At 40.4% G+C, this 19,397-nt stretch overlaps 1 protein-coding gene across 7 annotated transcripts in view; it reads right to left on the bottom strand.

The window, feature by feature from the left end:
- Nucleotides 1–19,397, bottom strand: part of CMSS1 (cms1 ribosomal small subunit homolog) — a 247,938-nt gene that overhangs the window by 9,314 nt on the left and 219,227 nt on the right. For all 7 annotated transcript variants that reach the window (XM_075167964.1, XM_075167940.1, XM_075167949.1 and 4 more), the window contains 3 exons: nt 9,373–9,473; nt 4,541–4,612; nt 1,315–1,444 (listed from right to left, as the gene is read on the bottom strand). In XM_075167964.1, coding sequence (XP_075024065.1) covers nt 1,315–1,444; nt 4,541–4,612; nt 9,373–9,393 — 223 coding nt within the window. In that variant the 5' untranslated portion in view covers nt 9,394–9,473. The remainder of the gene's footprint in view (nt 1–1,314; nt 1,445–4,540; nt 4,613–9,372; nt 9,474–19,397) is intronic.

A 19,397-nucleotide genomic window follows, 5' to 3' on the forward strand; every position in this document is an offset into this window, starting at 1 on the left:
GCAAGAGACCATGCTGACTACAAACCTGATCTTCTGCATGGTGTCGGTTAACAAGAACACACAACTCTAAGTAGTTGCTTGTTATTTGCTCAGTGCTTTGACATGAATGACTTGACAGCTGTAGAAGTTCATAAACTCCTTGGCACTCTAAGCCTCCAACTCCCAGCACAAAAAGAAAGAAAAAATATCTCCATCCAACCCAAGAGTCAATCCATATGGAAATGGGTCACTTCACTAGCCCAAAGGGCTCTTTTAATAAGAAAGAAACCAAAGCAATTTATTATTTTCTAAAAACCCTAAAGGTCTAAAACTATTTAACGCAACCTTTTCAAAGCAATCTATATGGGACTTCTTCAGGTTTTCTTGATTCAACAAGAAAGCTGAACCTGCCCCACAGAAATAAAGAAGGGTCAACCTAGAATCATGGATGTTAAGGAGGAGCATATTTGTCTAGAAAAACAGGCTTAAACATTAAGAGAAACCACTTCTGGGTTAGAAGGCTCCTATATTGGGCACAGGTCACTAAGTTCAAGAAGTATCAAAGGTGTATGCAGGTTAGTTACCAGGCCATTTGTGCTTCATGAGCACTACCAACGAATAATGGACAGTGCCTATTGAATGACAGTGCCTCTTCATCTGCAGAGTAAGAGGCAGAGAAGTTCAATGTTGCCTTCATCTCTAATGCAACCGCCAACTGACAGAAGCTAACCCTGCTCTGTCCTGCTTTGCCTTTTCTATTGCTGGCTTTTAACTGGAGACAGAATACAGGAAACCAAGAGGGTCCTCGTTATGGAGGTGAAACTTGGTCACTTTACACTTGGACCAAAACTACCATCTCATTTCATGCCACTCCCTGAAAAACCATTGCATTCAACATCGCATAACTACGTCAGAATGACATCTCATTATTTCTTTGTCTAATCCTGTCAGCCCTCCTATTATGCATCTGGATTGACTCAGATAATCCCAGAAACAAAATACATTTTCATTTTCTCTGTCAGCATCTTGGAAGCTATTATTACAAATCATATAATTCCTATTAGAAAAGTGAGCTCCTGAAATGGATACTTTACAATAAAAGGACACATTTAAGCAATGTTTCTTTTCATTTCCATAACTCCAAGAAATCTCACATTTATTCCAAAGAAACTAACATCTCTACTTAAACAGCAAATTAATATACAGTATAAGAAAATATTTCCATAAAAAAGTACACCTTAAGACCTGTCCTAAAAATCCTCTTTCTTCTGCAAAAAAACCCCAACGGTATCATGAAAAAAACATTATTTATCTATTAAATATAGGATAAGTTACCTGACAGCTTTAATTCTTCTATTTCAATCACTGAACGGTTTTCACCAAAATGTTGACTAAGCAGATTTTGTAGATCTGCAGGGACACCAGGTTTTGGAGCAGATTTTTCCAGAATATCAGAAATTTTCTTCTAAAAACCAAGTAAAATGGGTAAGATTGGCATTTCTGTAATTTCTACTCTTTGGCTAGCTAACAACATTGTACATAAATGTTCCTCCATAACTTTATACAGTTATATTGGCTCAATTACAGCTTAATTAGAAAAACACCTTACAAGGGACAAGATTCCCTTCATCTTTAGTGGAAATGCAGACTTCAGACACAAGTTCAGATACTTTGATGAGATGATCTGTAAGCCTGAAGACAAAAAATCTTGTGCACTCACCTGAAATGCTGCTGTAACAAAAACATAGCTGAAAGCTGGTTTTGTGAGTTTTGCTGTTGTTACACTTGAGTATCAGTTTGAAAATTCAGGTTTTTTTCATCATTTGTTTTAGTTTATTATTCTTAAAGCGTAACAATAGGAAACAAGTGATTATATAAGTCTTAGTTATATTTTGATTAAACATCAGCGTGTCATCAACATTATTCTCACACTACATCCAAAACACAGCACTATACCAGTTAATAGGAAGAAAATCAACTCCATCCCAGCCAAAACCAGGACAACAGGGTAACTATCTATCTATTTTGGAAGGAAAGATGGTTAGCTATATTCACAGAATGCCATGCAAGTGTGATGAAAATGACTACAAAACCAGAAGTCAAGCAGAAGAGTTCAGCAGCTGCTTTGTTCTCCTAAAATGTATAATTCTTTAAACCAAACTAATAATTTTTAGAGCCTGGACATGAGTTCATAATGATTGTGTTTTACACCTTGGGAATGTTAGCAAATAACAGGTCTGAATTTTCACTGAAGTGAAAGTATTTTTTCCTATAATTAAATGGATCATTGGGGTAGAATAGCCCAGGGTTCCCGTTATCTGAATGATCTGCCAGCATTTAAGAAAACAGCAGATTTTTCAAGGATAGAAGCAGCCTGGAGAGAACGGCAAGAATGCGAAGCCTCTCTTGTTCTCACTGAGAAGTGATTCATTTGTGAAAAGCCAGCTCAAGGTTTCTCAGCTGCGTAAGCTAAACTGAAGGTGCCATCACGAGGACGCACGGCAGCATGAGCCTAGCAGTGAAAAGGAGCAGGGGAGTGCGGTTAGGGTGGAGCAACAGGGTACGTATCTGCGAGGGAAAGTGAAATTTCACAGAGAGACGAGGTGGGCCTGGAAGCATTTGTGGCAGCTTTGGAGGGGTGAGTACCTTCAGTGCAATTTTGGCAGGCTAAGGTCTGGGGCAGCAAAGATCAATGGAAATTTTGGAGAGAGCTATAGCAGAAATTTTAACACAGGGGACAGATCTTTTTCCATCTCTCTTTCTCTCACTCCATCCCAGCACCCACTCCCTCCTTTCTCTTCCATTCCCCACCGCTCTGTCTCTCTCTTGCCCAATACAGCCCAAATACTCCTGAAACGGCAGCATAAGGGCCAGAAGGCTGAACAGGGAAGAGCCACAGGAGGGCTGCTGAAGCCACTCTACCCCACAGCAAAGGCAAAGTAGGCAGCTGCCTCTCCCAGCCATCTGACACGGCCCGTTTCACCTCTGTTAAACTCCAGCTGTGTGTTTGCAGGACCCCAGCTGCATCTTTGACAGTGGGGTAGGTGGAGATGAAGTGCTTATGCCTTCTTCTCGGTCTACCTTTGGCCCGGTGCAAAGCCCTCTGCAGTCCCCGGAAGACTTTCCAGCAGAAAACTGGCTGTTTAGCAGGTTTTTGAATCTGCAGCATTCCTTCCCAAGTTTCACCCTCATTTGGCACCGTTGTATTTTTCTGCCATGCAACAACTGTCTTCCCAAAGAATGACCAGAGGCCATCTGCAGCACACACAGCCTTTGCGTGAGGCCCACAACTGAACCTCTTCATTGTTCTTCCTATCAACCACAAATGCTCTTCTCCAGCCCTGCCTCTTAAGCGACCCACATTTGGGATTTAGCAGACAGCAGGGCAGAACTATCAGGGCTCACTTTACTTGGTAATTCAGCGTAAGGCGCCGTTCCACAGGACCATTACGTCATTCGTTGGGCCACTTGGTTCCTTCAGGAAAATTATGGCACTCTGGAGAGGAGAAGCCTGATACTAACGAGAAATTCCACAAGAGCAAGAGCAAGGACACCTGAGCAAACTCTCTTCCTTCAAGGAGAGCTGTGGGGAAACGTTCCTCATGCAGGAAGTTTTATTATTTTTCTTCCAATTCATTCCAGATGCTTAAAAGCAAAGGGTTTTTTTGCCCCTTTTCCTTATTTTCGGAGAGGAACTTTGTTTGGAACCCATAGATCAACTTGATAAATAATTACTGATGGATTTTTTGACAAGCTGTGTATGTCAACTCAGTGGCCTAGCCCCAGTGAAACCAAAGTAACTAAGTGCCTATTGTTTGCCTGAGAATGGGGTCTTTTTATTAGGTCTGCTTCACCAATCTCTCTCATGGGATGCTTTCGCTCTGGTAGCAGTGGAACAAGTACCACAGTCACTTCTGCCAGAGCTGCATTTAAAGCTAAATTCCACTCTTCCCTCTTCCCATTCCCTGGATGATTAAGAGGCCTGACATAACATAAAAAGGCCACCTCTCAGCCTTATGAGGGAGCCAACTACTTAGTCTGTCCTGAAAGACAATTACCTTGCTTGGTGCCATATGATTTTCATCTAGACTGCAGAATGTGTTTGTTGTTGAAGGGTGAGGATGGAGCATGGCCAGAGGGACAATACAGAGTATTTATTTATATACTTATGCTATGAGGAGAAGAGCGAACAAGGACAACTCTTGACTCAGACGTAACAGCAGCAGGAGACTGACCACACTGCTGAAATAGGGCACAGATTCTGCAGCAACTGAAATTCCACCTTTCTTTGATGCAGTTACATTTTCCCGGTGTGCACACTTGCAAGTGGGGTGCAGACATATACAACCTTTGAGCGGAGTATAGACACAATGCCACAGTTCAGGTTGGGAATGGCTATTTTAAGTGAAGTCAAAAAAGTAGGCATTTCTATTCTCTAAAAGAAGCTGCAACATTATGACCATATTACTTCTCATCGTCACAGGGTTGTCCCAATTCTGAATCTTGTAGTAGCACATACACCCATCGCCCAGTCCTCAAACACACTCTAGGACATTCATACCTTCTTTCTCCTCTTTGCCTTTACAGTGCTCTCTTGTTTTTCTTCAGGCTGACTTAGAAAACACTCTGTAGGCTGCAAAGCACATATAAAAAGAAAAAAAAAAAGTAAGAAAAAAAGATTCAACATCAGATATCTGATCACCTGGGGGGAAAAAAAGTCACCAAAGGGAGGTAAGAGGGGATACATAAAGTATAATGCTGGGTTAGGGAAAACCAAGCTTCCCCACCTGTAGAAGGGATCAAATTCTTACAGTTACATATATCTGGAGTAATTTTGGAATTGAGATCTATGTTGTTGTAACCAAGAGGGGAATAAAAGAACAGAAAATTGAAACATACAGGTTGTAGTCACAATTCCATAAAATGGGGAAAAGCAGGTTTTGATACATTAAAAAAAAATAAAGAGGAAAGCATGAACAAAACCTTTCACAAACTTTATAATTTTAATCTCTATTATTGTTTGTGATTGTTTTTCTAAACTTTGCCAATAGCGCTCTAAAATAACTGGGTCTAAGGTGAGCATCCAGACAGTGAAAGATACCACGGAACTGGGCAAGAATAATTGGAAACAATCATGCTCTGGATTTCCTTTCACATTTGTAATGCAAAATTTAGGAAAACATGTTTCGAATTTGTTCTGCCCCATTCTTGCTTTGTCTTCTCATAGCAGGCAGGGTCAAATACACAAAAGAAAAATACATGGTGCATTTCAGAATAATTTTCATCCAACACGTGTTGCTATTATTTTGTGCCTGAGTGAGCAGGCTGAATTGGTCCATTTGTACCAGAGTCCCTGTTCACATAAGCCAGGGTTAGGATTTGTCCTTAACCACCTAAAATTGTCGAAAACAGAGGAAGCGAGGCACAGGCTTTCCTTGTTTTGAGCATAGCAATTCTCTTTTCTTTTCCCTTCTTAGCGACTTCTACTTCATGGAAATGCAAATTAATCTACATAGACAGGCTTTAGAGCTTAATAAGTGACTTGATGAAGAGCAATGGGAAAATAGCTGAGCTGCAGGAAAAAGCTCCTTGATACTAGGATGCATTTGGCTGGAAAAATCTGCTCCTGTGAGAAACCGTGGAGAAGTCTCATCACATGGAGCATTAAAAGCTCAGGAACAGCAAATCCAGCAGTGTCCCCTGTGGAAAGCCTGGAAGAAAAAGGAAAGGGAGCCCAGCCGAAAGCCAGAGAAGCCGCTCCTTTGTCCCCTTGTGAGGGCAGCTTCAACAGGGCCAAGAGGGCCAAAGGAAAGCTAACAGAAGTTCAGAGTATCTGAGCCTTTCGAGCCCTGCTTGCACTGCCCCCCCCTTAAAAGGAGGACACTTCATGACAACAGGTACTATATGACCCTGCCCACCCTGCCTTTCCAAGCCCACTCTCATATCCTTATCAGAAGCATTTGGTGGAGTTTAATTGTTCATATTACGCCTACATTTCCCTTTTTCTCCCCACTCCCCTGGCTAATTTAGCTACAAAAAACAGGATACCACCATGCTCAACACAAATGACCTATTGCTTGCTCCTGCTTTCTGTGCCGTGATGCAACCACAGCAATTGCACTTGCAAAGGCAGCAGTGCTGTATACAAGTGGCCCTGAAAGAGGTTGAGATTTGAAATGATACTTGGGAACTACCAGAGAAGATTTGGCTGGGGACTGGCTACAGCCAGCAAAGCACTCTGCCACTAGGGCTGGAATATAATGCAGTCTGGATCAATACCCACCCATGAGAAGTTGTGATAGGGACCGTATCTTGCCTCAGCAACAGAGATCTGTCCCCGTGATTTTCGCAGGTATAAATAGATATTATCTTCACTAGAAATCAAGGGAAGGACTGCAAGGAGAAACACACTTAAGCTAACAAAATTGTTCCACGGTTAACATAAGCTTTTTGGTTTTATTTTTCGTTTGTTTCTTTTTTAAAAATCTCTGTCCTGACTCTGATTCAAGTGCTTTTAAAACACCACCATAGATTTCTTCATTCCTATCCCTACCATTAGCATTCCCAGACATTGAGACTGAAACACAGCTACCCTCTGCCTTCAGTTCCTGCTCTACCCTTATGCATGCCAGCTGTCCATAGATACTCAAAGACCATTTGCCAGGTGTTTTAATAATAAATTCCATGTTCAACATCATATTTTATGCAGAGAACAAGCCTTTGGATTGATATAGTCAAGGGATACTACCAAGCAATCAAAAAGCCAGAAAGGGGCCAAACTGAATCTCTTTCCTCCAGCAGAATAGGATGGTTCCCTATCCTAGAAAGTGCTACCACTCTTTCAGCATATCAAAAAATGCCACTCATTCATTTCGGACCCATTTCTCCCTTCATATACATTGTGAACAGTTTTACATAAATCTGCAAAACACTCCCAAGTGGTACCTGCATGACAAAAGAATAAAACTGTGCCACAGAGCTGAAAAATTTTCTCTAAGAGAAACAAAATTTTCTCACTGATAACCCTTCATTCAGATGTTTAAAAGCATCAGCAAATACCATGGCTTCTTTTTTGAAGGCAGTATGTAACCCTTTCTTTCAACAGCAACAGAAGTACACAGCGGGCTTGTAGTCAAAGACTTGCTTCTTCAGAGAAGCATGTTAAGGCTCAAAATTATCTCCTTTACAACAGCATATATATATATTTAGGCATAATATACTATTTGCCCAGCAATAATAAGTCCACTTTATTCAGACATTAAAAATAATGCCATAAGAAAAAGAGAAACTTCATGGTGGTGAATGGCTGTAAACTTACATGTCTTTGATGATCTGCAGTCTAAAATATTTAGGCATCTGATCTAGACTGAACTTCTGACCCTTATCCAAATGTTAGTTGCCACCTACGTGTGCAATAGCTCTTTGTGTGCCACCCTTAAGAAAAGGTCATTTGCATGTTTTTCTTATGCAAGACACAGAGCAGACAACCTACTGGTTTTTGACATGGCTCCCTGTGCTCTGTGTTTTTATGCTCTTTTTACATGGAAGTTCTTAAAATGCAGAAAACAGGAAATTTGTGCTGAGTCCATTGATTTATGAGCTCAAATGTCATAAATTCCTTGTTTGTTAATCATAGACAGAACATAAAATATTTCCTGTATTATATTTCTAACAATTTTTTTTTCTTTACATATTGCCAAGTTACTGGAAATTCAAATGTAGAGTGAACACATTCTTGCATGTGTGTGAAAGTTTACATTCTAGGTCAGCCATATATTCTGACTTTTGGAGTCTGTGACAAAGTAAACACATCAATGCACCATTCAGATTGGAGGCAAATTATTCATTTCATTGTAAGCCTGAGGACAGCCTGCAGACTAGAAACATAAATGTCATAAATGTTCATAATTCTATTTGGTTGTCTCCTGACTGGCTTTAAGGTGCCAAGTCCACTGCAGAATAGCTTCCAGCCTGTGAATAAGGCAGGGATGAGTAAAACGGCTTATGTTATATGCACCAGAACTACAAAACTACTAGATTTCCGTAAATACATCTGATTTTGCAAGTGTTTTGCTCTAAAAGACATGCAGTAACACATCCGTGACTTTGATCTCCCATAAAAGCATTGCCTCCTGGAGTTTTGTGGCTAAACATCAAATTACCCAATTCCAAAATGCAAACTGATATCTTTATATGATAGGAAGAGCTGTGGCAGGTGTTCTGCTACAGCTGAGCAGTCCTAGCCCACCTCGGCAGGATAACCATGTTGGTTATCCTTTTTAATGTTCTCATAGAAAGAGCAAAGCAACTCCTCCAAACAAACTGCCTTAACTTAGTTCTAAATGCTTAATTGAAGGTAACGGGATAAAAAGTGGCTCCATAGCCATCCTCACTGAGTTGAAGTCCTCAGCATCTGACCCCTCGGTAGAGCACGTACAAAGGCAATACAGCTTTCTCCTGTATTGCTCGGTTCTCTCTTTCCTAATCAAAACGTGGAACCAGTTCAGGTATTTGGCTCACTTCACCTTTAGTCTCCTTGGAAAGACACCCAAAAGCATAGTAATTGCTACTGTGTTGTTTACGCTCCTCTGTTACAAAAGAACATCCCTGCAAATGGTTTTCACTTGGGCAACTGCCTAGGCATCACACAGTGAATTTACTATTGACCTGCGGTCAAAATTAATATCCATAACCTCAAGGAGAGATAGCTTCCAATGTCATTGTAGCTCTTTGACAGCCATTCATTTGATTCTCTGGTATGGTATCAGGAAGGCAGAAGAAATTTACCTTCAGACAAGAGACTTCTTAAAATCAGCTGACCTCTAGATGACTTTTTTGCTCAAGTTGGGGTGATGCTGTCTGTCAAAGACCTTGCTGCCTTTTCCTTGGCATACTCCATGTAACGCTGAACAACACAGTTCCTACTGGTTTTAAAGGAAGCTTTTAGTAGTGCAAGGCTATCAAATTGCAGACATCCATCCATGTAGACCTAAATTCTTCTTCACTTGGACCTTGCACTGGGGACATGCTTGGGTAGAGATGCTGTACAACATTTAAATATAGCTTTCAAGATCTTGTGGGTGCAGGGAAAGGGAAAAGATGAGAGGGGAGGACGCTTGGTAGCACCATCCAGGCTTTTATCACTAGACAATCACTTTGTAAGAGACAGGCCTGGCAATCTCAGCTCACACAAAACGAGAGTGAAGTTACTATTGAAATGTATTGGAACGTGATCACTTCCAAATAAGGCAAAATAATTTAATAAAACAATCTTATTACATGAACAGATCAGACGAAGAGTGAAGAAAACTGTCCCTTTACTGAATGAAAGGAGACTATGCTTCCCTACGCATTACCATCTCTGTGCTCTACAAAACTGCTAAATTTACAAACCTGCTTTCTTTTCTTTGTCATAGCAGGTTTGGAATCTGAATCTTGATGTGTTGCTGTCCTGTTATCACTTGCTTTCTCAATAGCTTCATCATCTGAAGGATCTAATGAGAAAAAAAGAAAGGTTTTTGTTACTGTTTTTCAAATCTATCTCCTGTCTTTGCATTCAGAAATAGGAATAAAATCTTCAGCTGAAAGCTTGTCAAAATAACACAATCTCAAGATTGGCAGTAAGTACAGCTGTAATGGAATTTTTTATCATTTTAGAACACCGATATTTGAAATTTATTCTAAGAAAAGTCCCGGGTTTCCCCTCCTCTTCACAGTATTACATCTGGCAGGCAATATATTGCTTTATCTTTCTGGAATGCTGCACAGTTGGTGCCAGCTGAAGCATCACAGGTAGAAATATCTAATCTTTCCAAAACTTCCCTCGAATTAAGCTAAGCAATGAACAATGAAAGATGATGTTTTTGATAAACTACATCTCAAGTCGCATGAGAGCTCTCTACATTATTTCAGAACAAGTAAAATATAATCTTGGATCCACAGCACTGCATTCACCACACATAATTACAGATCTATCTTATCAGACCCCAAAACAAGCAATAGTACTGCTACGGAAGACTAATGACACTATGGTCCGTAGGATCACTGTAAAAATATATCTTTCTTGCTAAGTTTGCTGACGCTTCTTTCAGAATAAGTCATCTCCTCCTACTAAAACAAGTCTTGTAGATGAAGGAAGAAAAAAAATAAATCAAACCTAACACACACAAAAACACACACAAAAACCACCCCAGCCTCCATCTAAAAGCCCAAAAAGCCTTACTGACACCAATTACCTACAAGAGGAAAAATTACAAGATTAGTATAATGTCCTATCGTATAAAAATATATGCATTTTCTGCAAGTACATTTTAATTGTGTCTCTCTTACTTCAGTAATAATTAGGCAAAGGCACCATTGCCAAAGTTTAAGCAGAATGTCCACAAGTCTAAAAGGCTGACGTTTTGAAAGAAAACTATTTAAATTAAGATGTTACTACTCATTCTTTTCTTCATCTCTTATCTACAGAAACACTTTGGGGGAAAAAAAAAATCCACAGCAACAGTTCCCTCTAAACGTGCTATATTAGTGCTTAAGATGTTGTATTCAAATACAGAAGTTTCTGCCAGGGACTGAATTACTTCCCTGATCATTGCCAGAAGGATTATCATCCATCGAACGGAATAATTAGAACTGAGTAATTTGATTTCTGTATCTGGAATATTTCTGCCCAATAGGTACTTAGTCATTGCTGCAATCTCCTGTATTCTGAAGTTGTGAATTGACAGCTTCAAGATTAAGTTACTTATTTTGAATAAAGAGGAACAGTACAATTTCTTAAGCATTACCCCAAGTATGAGTGATATAAATACATCTATGCAATCACTAGCTGTGAGCAGAGTAAATTGATGGCCAAAGAACATGAGAGAGAGAGAAAATCAACTATGGTTGGTATTTACTAATTCCATGATGAAATAGGTACCTACTGAAAAAAGGTAAGTGAAACGATATGTGAAAGACATGTCAAAGAATTTAAGTGAAAGGTAAGTAAAAGGATATGAAGGGGAAAAAGGAATCTTTATTCATCCACAGATGCAACATTATATATTATATGGCAATAAGGCAGTGGCTTTGAAAATCCTAATGCAACAGAATGGGTAACAAAATGGGTACATATTTATGGCTAGAAAGATACCATCTTGTAACTTCCACTCCTTTTCCCACTTTGAAAAGCTTGTGTAACAGTCAGCATCCTAAAGTTGGGTTGTGACAGCTGTTAAGAGTTCAAAAAAGTTTGGGAAGTTTTAAAGCTAGCAAGTGAAGAAAATCAGTGAATGTTTTAGCAGGTTGGATGTCATTTGTCATGAAATCTTACTTGATATAGATTAGATTCTTGGCAAACCACAAGAGCTTTAGAAACAGAGCAACTGAGAAGACAATTTGTTTTCTGTCCAGTACAACTAAGAGACTCCTAAGTGAAGGGGTTAGATAAACGTGTCAATGAACTTAATTCAGACCAAAACGAACACCATGGAAGCAATGGCAGCACTTGTTTGCATCTCAACGCAGGATGAAGACATATTCTGAAATCTTAAATGGGAATCCACCAAGAAAACCTCCTGCTTTCCAGATCTAGAGCAAATGCACAAATGTGTGCACCAAGTGGGCACTGCAGCTCAGCAGTTGCCTATTTGCTTCCTTCTCTTCGCAGGCACAGACATCAAATCAGCAGCTGAATGGACTGTGGCCACACGAGTGCTATATCCCATGTGGGGTGAGGTGCTCGTGGCAGGGGAAGAGCAGGGATGTCATTCCCGGCAGCCCTTTACCACAGGCTAGCTGTAACGCTAAGTTGCCCCTTAGGTTGGTGCTAAGTCAACCTCAGAGGACACTAGGTGCTCGGCCATTCTGGGATCTCTTCTCAAAGGACGTGGGAGGTGACAAGTCTAAATCTCAGGCTTACTTGTACACTAGGAAATATATGGCACTGATCTCCCTGAGCTGCCCTCGTAAGCTATTTTCCCTCTCTTTTGAAGGACAAACTGAGACTGACTGACTCTTCTTCTGAGCTGCCATTTGGATTATGAACAAGAAGAATGAGCTGCCATCCCCAGTACAACTGCCACTTTTGATAGAGCATCACTGTTACTGTCCCAAAGAGTGTTCATCAGACATTGACTGAAGGTGAAAAGTTTTCTGGGAAAGTTTATTGGCCACCAGAAGTAAAAAGGAGAGAGTATTCCAAAGCCCACTTCTTTTTTTTTTTTTTTAACATCATCAATGGTGATATGGTTTACTTTATTATAAATTTATTATTAATGCACAAAAAACCATATCTAGTCCTGTACAGCCTAACACATGGCAGCAGGTGAACAGGGAAAGAGAGAAAGCTGAAGGTTTGGGAGACTAACAAATTTCTTCCTTATATTACAGCTCAAATATCTGTGTCAATCTACTGGGTTCTTCCTTTCTGTTCTCCTGAGGATGTCTGAGTGCTCCTGCACCATATGCCTACCCCTGCACACCAACAGCTCCTTTTCTGGCCTATTCCTCTCCGAAGTCACTGACCACTTATGTTCTCCAGCCACTTTGGAATCTCAGATATGATACTTCATTAGAAGAAGCTGAAAAATTACATCATCCAGCATACTCCTGAAAGTTTAAAACTTGCTAACTCAGTGTTACCACTGTGCATTATCATGGGCTTGTTTCCCGCCGTATCACCCTTCCTCTGGCAAATTTCTTGTGCTGCATTTTGGTAGGGCAGCTTCTGTGTTTGAGAACCCATCACTGACTTTTGTCTCTTCTGCCCTGACTCCAGAGATACTAGAGGAGTGACCAGCTTTTACACACACACACTCCACGTACCCGCGGTCCTGGATATACTACATCTAAGCAGGCTGTGGAGCGATGATACGAATGAAGTACCTCAAAGAAATCAGAACTAATCGCCTCTTTGTCCCTCTTGCTCATCGTGCTTGAGCCCCAAACACCCATTCCAGAGTATATCTGTGCATTCCTCACTGAATTGAATTGCTGAGCCAGCTCTTTCTCAGCATATTTACTTCACATTGGAAATAAATAAGAATTGCATAAAATAGATTCAGGGGAAGCTGCCTGTGATCTTTAAGCATTCCTTCTTAAATCCCACTTGGCATGCTCTGAAAGGCAAACAGGAGTTGTCTAACTTTTAAATAACCTCTTCTCTTTCTCATAACTAAAAGACACACTGCTAGCGATAGCAATCTAAAACTGGACAAATGGTTTCCATGATCTGAAATAGCCTGACAATGTACCACCTGTTCACTGCCCATCTGAGTTTTGGACTGCACTTCGGAATGCAACGTCCTTCTCTGCTTTCAGCAAGACGCGAGAGAAGAGGGAACCAATGTCCAGCCCCAGACTCAACAAACATCTGTGAAAACAGCTCAAATTTGAGCATCTTTCTGCAGTACCCGAGTATCTTTATTTCATACAACAGGAGGACTTTTTATCTGTTCCAGAAACAGCCATTCACGTCCCAGTCGAGACAGCAGCTAGTTTTGAGCTGTGACTGGTCGTGACACCAAGTCAGCTCCTGTGATGACAGGAGCGTTTTGTTGTGGGCATCCAAGTACCACAGGCCAGACTCTGCCAACCATGCTCACATTAAACAGTGTGCCTTCCTCTGCAAATAGTTACCTTGATGTCAGTGAGGTTATTCACAAAATAAATCATAACTCGATGCGAATAAATGCAGAAGCACCCAGCTCACAGATCCCAAACATGTCTGTACCAGAGCAGCACTGCTTGCCCCGCTTTGAGGCGTCAAGCTGCCCAGGAGACTCCTCTCTGCCAGAAAGGAGAGAGCACAAATCCTTCCTTAATAATAAGTTGGCGCAAATGCAGAACCTCATTCATTAATACAACGTTGACTTTCATCCCCCTTGCAGTGCAAATGAGCGGGCAGGCAGGCACTGACGGAATACGCTGCTGAAGGGGTGATGTTGTTCAGCGCAGCAATCCTCTGCATCTCTTTCCTGCGACGCATGGACCTTACGCAACCACAAGGTCATCAAAGACGTCTGAACGGTCACGTAATGCTCTTGATATAGAAAAATAAATGTGAATTCCACAGCTCTTCATGTTTTTTCCCTTGGTATTACATCAGCGGCATGGCACATACTAACAGACTTCCCTGTCATTAAGTATTTATAATTGATTTTATTTTGAACCATGCTGAAATGGAAAAAGCCATTTATGCTTACACACACATACATATATGAGCAAGACTCTCCCATTTATGATATTGATCAGTATTTAAAATCATTCAGTGCAATGGTTTCTAACCTCTTTCAAATTTAATATTGATATACACACATATGTCTAAGTACATCAATATGTATACTAAATATATACATATACACACCTATATTAATACATACACGTCTGCACGTTTATACACATGCACATAAATAAGCACACATATATTTAGATAATTTAACAGGTTCCCTTTAATCACCACCTTTATTAACTATTATATTCACAAAGAATGCAGATTTGCTTGGTTATTTATACTAGTATTTTTAAAGGCAGCCAAGACCTTAATGATATAGGAGGTAATGACATGTGCTTTGATGTGAATGGAATTTTGTTCGTACAAAATAGCTAGTACATACAAATTTGTGTTTGATAGGCTGATTCCCCATTACTGAGACTTCTGACATTCACATGCCACTTTTCTACTCTGAAGTGATTAATAAAGGTGTTATAGTGACCACAACATAAATAGTTAATTCTTATAAGGACTAAGGCTGACTGAAAAAGTGAAACTCTTCTGGGCAGCACACCTCCAAATCCCCCAAAATGAAGAAAAACTAAAAAGGAACAGAAAATAATCTTAAAATTCTTTGGAAAATGCGACTTGTGGTTCAAGCCAGCCTACAACTGAAATAAAGATAAAGGAAGCTCACAGAAATGACGGCAGCTATGGGAAGTTCCTCACAGGAAGAGAGGACAAAGAAAAGAGAAGGGTTTTTTTGAGAGAGAAAGGAGGTATGGTGCTTACAACTGTTCATAATATAGGAACAATGAACATGTAATTAAAAAGAAAGAAAGAAAGCTCAGAATAGAAAATATTCTTTTACATACATACCCAAACATAACTGAGGGAATAATTCCCACTAGGTGGTTTATTTTTTTGATCTGGAAGCTAAGTGAGATCAGACATCTATTTGGTATCCAGAAGACCCCCAGTGACACAGGCCAGTACAGGACAAGTTTGTTTCTTACCGTTAAACTAATCTCTGTGACGGAATTTGGAGGGAACCTGCCTTAACATGTCCACAAGGGAGACTCCCTCAACTTTTATTTGACTTATCTGGCACTGCCCACAGTCAGAGACACACTCCGGGTCATAAGAGTCTCTGGGTCTGAACAGAAATCCCTGCTTTCTCCCTTATGCTCCCATCAGGGCTACATATCAGTACTAAATTAGAATTACTTACAAAGTTTGTATGTAATTTATTATTGTCTCCCCCCTCCCCCCTTTTCTCCCCCCCGACTTCCATCCTCCTCTGACTGTTCTAAAATTGCCTTATATCTGAAACCAGACTTTAAAAAAAGCCTGTTTTCTGATTTTTAACAAAAAGCCCTGTACACTGTGGAAATAGGTTTTATACTTGTTACGCTTTCTTCCTAGTCTCAGATATGTTACAGGAAAGTATATGCTTGTCATTACTCTGTAGGTGGGCATAGTTCATTCAATTTGGGTGTGCTATGATGGATTAATTTCAGGCTGCTTTGCAGGCTATGTTTTTATTTATTGGTTGATTAAACAGTACTGATCTGCGTTCATTAGTCTGGAGGAAAAATATTTCTCAGGGCTCCCAGTTTCAAATTCAGCAGATTGAAAAATATTTGATGCTGAGTAAAATGCCAAGTGTGTTGGGCATATCTCGAGTTTTTTCTTAATTGCCATTTTAGATTCCTTTTTTTTGGGAGGAAGGGAGGAGAGGGGCAGGGAGGGTGTCAGGGAAAAGAATAAAATTGAAGTTTGAGACTTTCTTGTTATTCTCATAGTTTTACCTAAATCTTCAGTGAATCAGATTAAGTAATCTTAATGTCAATGCACTACTTCGAATTTTTCTCATTGCATCTCCCCTGCATCTCTCATCAGGTACACACAGTGCAAGGTCAATTAATTTTCTGTAAAACGTAACAGCTGTCAGGAAGATTGGCTCCCAGGTCCCTGTTCATCCTTGGTCAGTAGAAAGGCCTCCTCTTGCCACCACAGTTGTGCTGATCACAGTAACTGGGCTAAAAGCGGTGATGACAGTATTTTAACATACCACTATGGTATCACTCCTCAAGGCTGCAGGAAACACGAATTTCAGGCAGGCTGCCCACCAGCATCCAAAGGAACAGATGAAGTCTTTTGAATAAGACAGGCCTGGCTGTGGGGGCTGATTAACTAAGAAAAAAGGACTAACATTTTAAATATTTTAAAGCATTCCAAGCTCAACTACTTCCCTTACAAAAGGAAAGGGATAGAGAGACAAGGAGAGGACGTCGGAAGGGATGGAAAGGTGCCACGTGGCAGTGGGAGAAGCAGGTACGGACGCCAGTGGTGCACAGCGGCAATAGGCAAGCAGCAGCTCAAACCACCTCCTGGACAGATCCCAAATTACTCAGCTGTGGGTCACAAGCACTGTTAATCCCGAAAGGAGGATCCGTTTCATGTCTACCAGGACAATCCCCTCTAAGTTCCCTCCCTATAGGCAATGGACAGCTTTGAATTTTCCTCTTGAGAAGCCTAATATTAGCTCAGATACCCTGGAGCCCAAGGTGTAAAGCCAACTGGCCGAGCAATAGCTACGAAGATCTTTTGGGGAGCTCCAGACCAGCCACATGGAATGGCTAAGAACGCAAATTTTGTATATGGTTCTTCAGTCCAGTTGCTGGCTATTTACCATGACAATAGTTTAGAAATTGCTAGTAAATGAGATAAAATGTTAGTTATAAAAGTAATCTGTCCTTGGGGAAGATCACCACATAACCATTGCATCAAAAATAGCTACAACAGTGTCAGTACCCTCTTCATTTCTCAAATTGCTCTGACTAAATTAGAAAGGGTCCGCTAGCACCCCCAGAAAGATAAATAATTCTCTCCATCACAGGCACACATCATCTGCAGTGGCACGACTGAGAAATCCAGATGACAGATTACAGAAAAAAAAAAATCATCCCTTTACCTTTTTGAATAAGGATTAGCTAAATCATTTTAAACAGTATAGTAAAACAAGATTTAGTCTTACAAATCAGTAAGAGAACATATATACTGACAGGAAATGAAAAATGAATATTTAATTGCATCAAAAGACATAATATTACAGCTCAGTGGAAATCTTTGATGCAAGGAAGAATGACAACATGGCTAAGCAGAGCGCCACTTCAAAAATGAATGAAGATCTTCCCTTCCCCTCCCCGCCCTGCACCCCTCCCCCCCCCATTTTAGCTTTTGCAACTCCAGTTTTAAAACACTGATTAAGTTTTCATACTTTTCTCACCGAGGTCATGAATCAAATGAAGTGCCTTCACTCATAAGGCTTTAAAATACTTGGGTATTTTGACCATTTGGAACTAAAGAGGAAAAACTGTGAATGAACTGGTATCCGTTATTGTTACTAGGAAGTAAGAAGTTGCACGTAAAGCTCTGTTGCAGGTGACCACCAGTTAGTTACCATTCCTTTGTCGACTTTCCCTGTCAGCCTATTGCGACAGAGGACAGAGCTGCCGCCCTGCCTGGGCTGAGATAATCTCCGTGGTAATTGCATGTAGTGCCAGTGCTCCATCAGCCCAAACAGCCATGGTCCCCCAAGGTCTGGGCACTGTTTTCCCTTCCGACCTCTATGAACTAAGAGCTCCTTTCCCAAAACAGGCCTTTTCCAGCACAATAGTAAGTTTTTGTATCTGCGAGGATGCCTTGAACTGCAGACTTTACCCGCCAAGCACTTTAAAAAAGTATTTTAAAGTGTACGTGCGAGGCATACCTGAAGGGCATACAATATGCAACTGAGCAGAAACAGACACAGTCCTACCAAAGAATCAAAAGCGCTTCAATTTTGTCCCATTAGGTAACATTCAGATGGCATAAGCTCCTTCCCACTCCATCCAGCCTAAGCCTGTGCCAAGCCAGAGTTTCTTGCAAACAGTCTGTAGAAATTCCCTGTAATAGTTTCTAAGTATTGGCAATAGCATGTATTACAAAGACAAAGACAACATTTCTTAAAAAAATGTAAACCCCTTCCCTGGGCAGTTCAGAAGGCACATCTACCACAATGTTTTTTGCCCGATAAATCTGGTGACAGGATAGTCAGTTTAGGTTCCTCTTTCTTACACTGAAAGGCAATTTAAATTAAAATCGCTGCCTGTTCAAGCAAAAAAGAACAGGTCTTAATGCAATAACATCAAATTAATTTTCACTATGCTCTGATATGGTAGAAAATTTTTAGCACGCAGACACAACTATCTGCCACACAAAGGATCTCCCACAGAACATTTCTAACAACTACCTCTCCTTTCTTCCTTACTTTTAACACTTTCTCTAATATTCAAAATGGGTACTTCCAAACTCGTTTTTGACACACCTTGACTTGCTGACTGGGAGTGAACTAAAAGACAAAATGGAGGGCATATCAGAGAATAAGACCAGAGGAAATCCTCTGTTGTACACATATAAGCACAGAAGAATAAACTTTATGTCATCAAGGTACAGTTACAACCCAGCCCTACACATAATTTGACTTTTTCATTTTTATATATTGCCTTATAAGACAGGAACGTGTAAGAAAAATCACAGAAAGTTATGATCAGATGTAAATGATCCTTCCAATAAAAATAACTTTTTCTCCTGCAAGATGAGGGTTGAATTTGACATCCTATCACTGCCTCGCACAAGGAATAACAGCATCACCAAGGTAAGAAGGGAAAACTCAATATTCATTTAGTCACTGTAGTTTTAAAACCCATGGTAAGCAAAGGGCAAACACAGAGATTTGGCATGTTAGGAATATGACAGGCCCTTTTATTGTTTGCCATCCAACTTAATTTCTTCATTATGGGCCTGCCAAACAAGAGCAACCAGAGCCTGAAGATACAATAATACATCAGCACAGAGTGCAAATCAGTTCGCTCTAGTTGTTGTTGTTTGCTCTAGTACCCTTCGCCAATGACACCATGAGTGAAGGCTCAGATGACATCCACAAGTTGCTGCAGTCTCCTCATTTCTCTTTCTTTTGTTCTCTCAAAAGCTATCCTTTATGCTGAAACTTCCGATAATCTCCTTATATCTCCAAACTCAGCCTAAAAGCATATTTCTAAAAAGACGACAAAGTGGGAGACTGTTTTGTTTGTTTGTAAGTAGCACGGGTTTTGGCTGATTACAAATCTACTGGATGAATGTTATAAAATTAGTTAACCCTGTAAAAAGAGCTTCTCTT

The sequence above is a fragment of the Calonectris borealis genome, chromosome 1 (genome assembly GCF_964195595.1).
Source record: "Calonectris borealis chromosome 1, bCalBor7.hap1.2, whole genome shotgun sequence".
Taxonomy (NCBI): domain Eukaryota; kingdom Metazoa; phylum Chordata; class Aves; order Procellariiformes; family Procellariidae; genus Calonectris; species Calonectris borealis.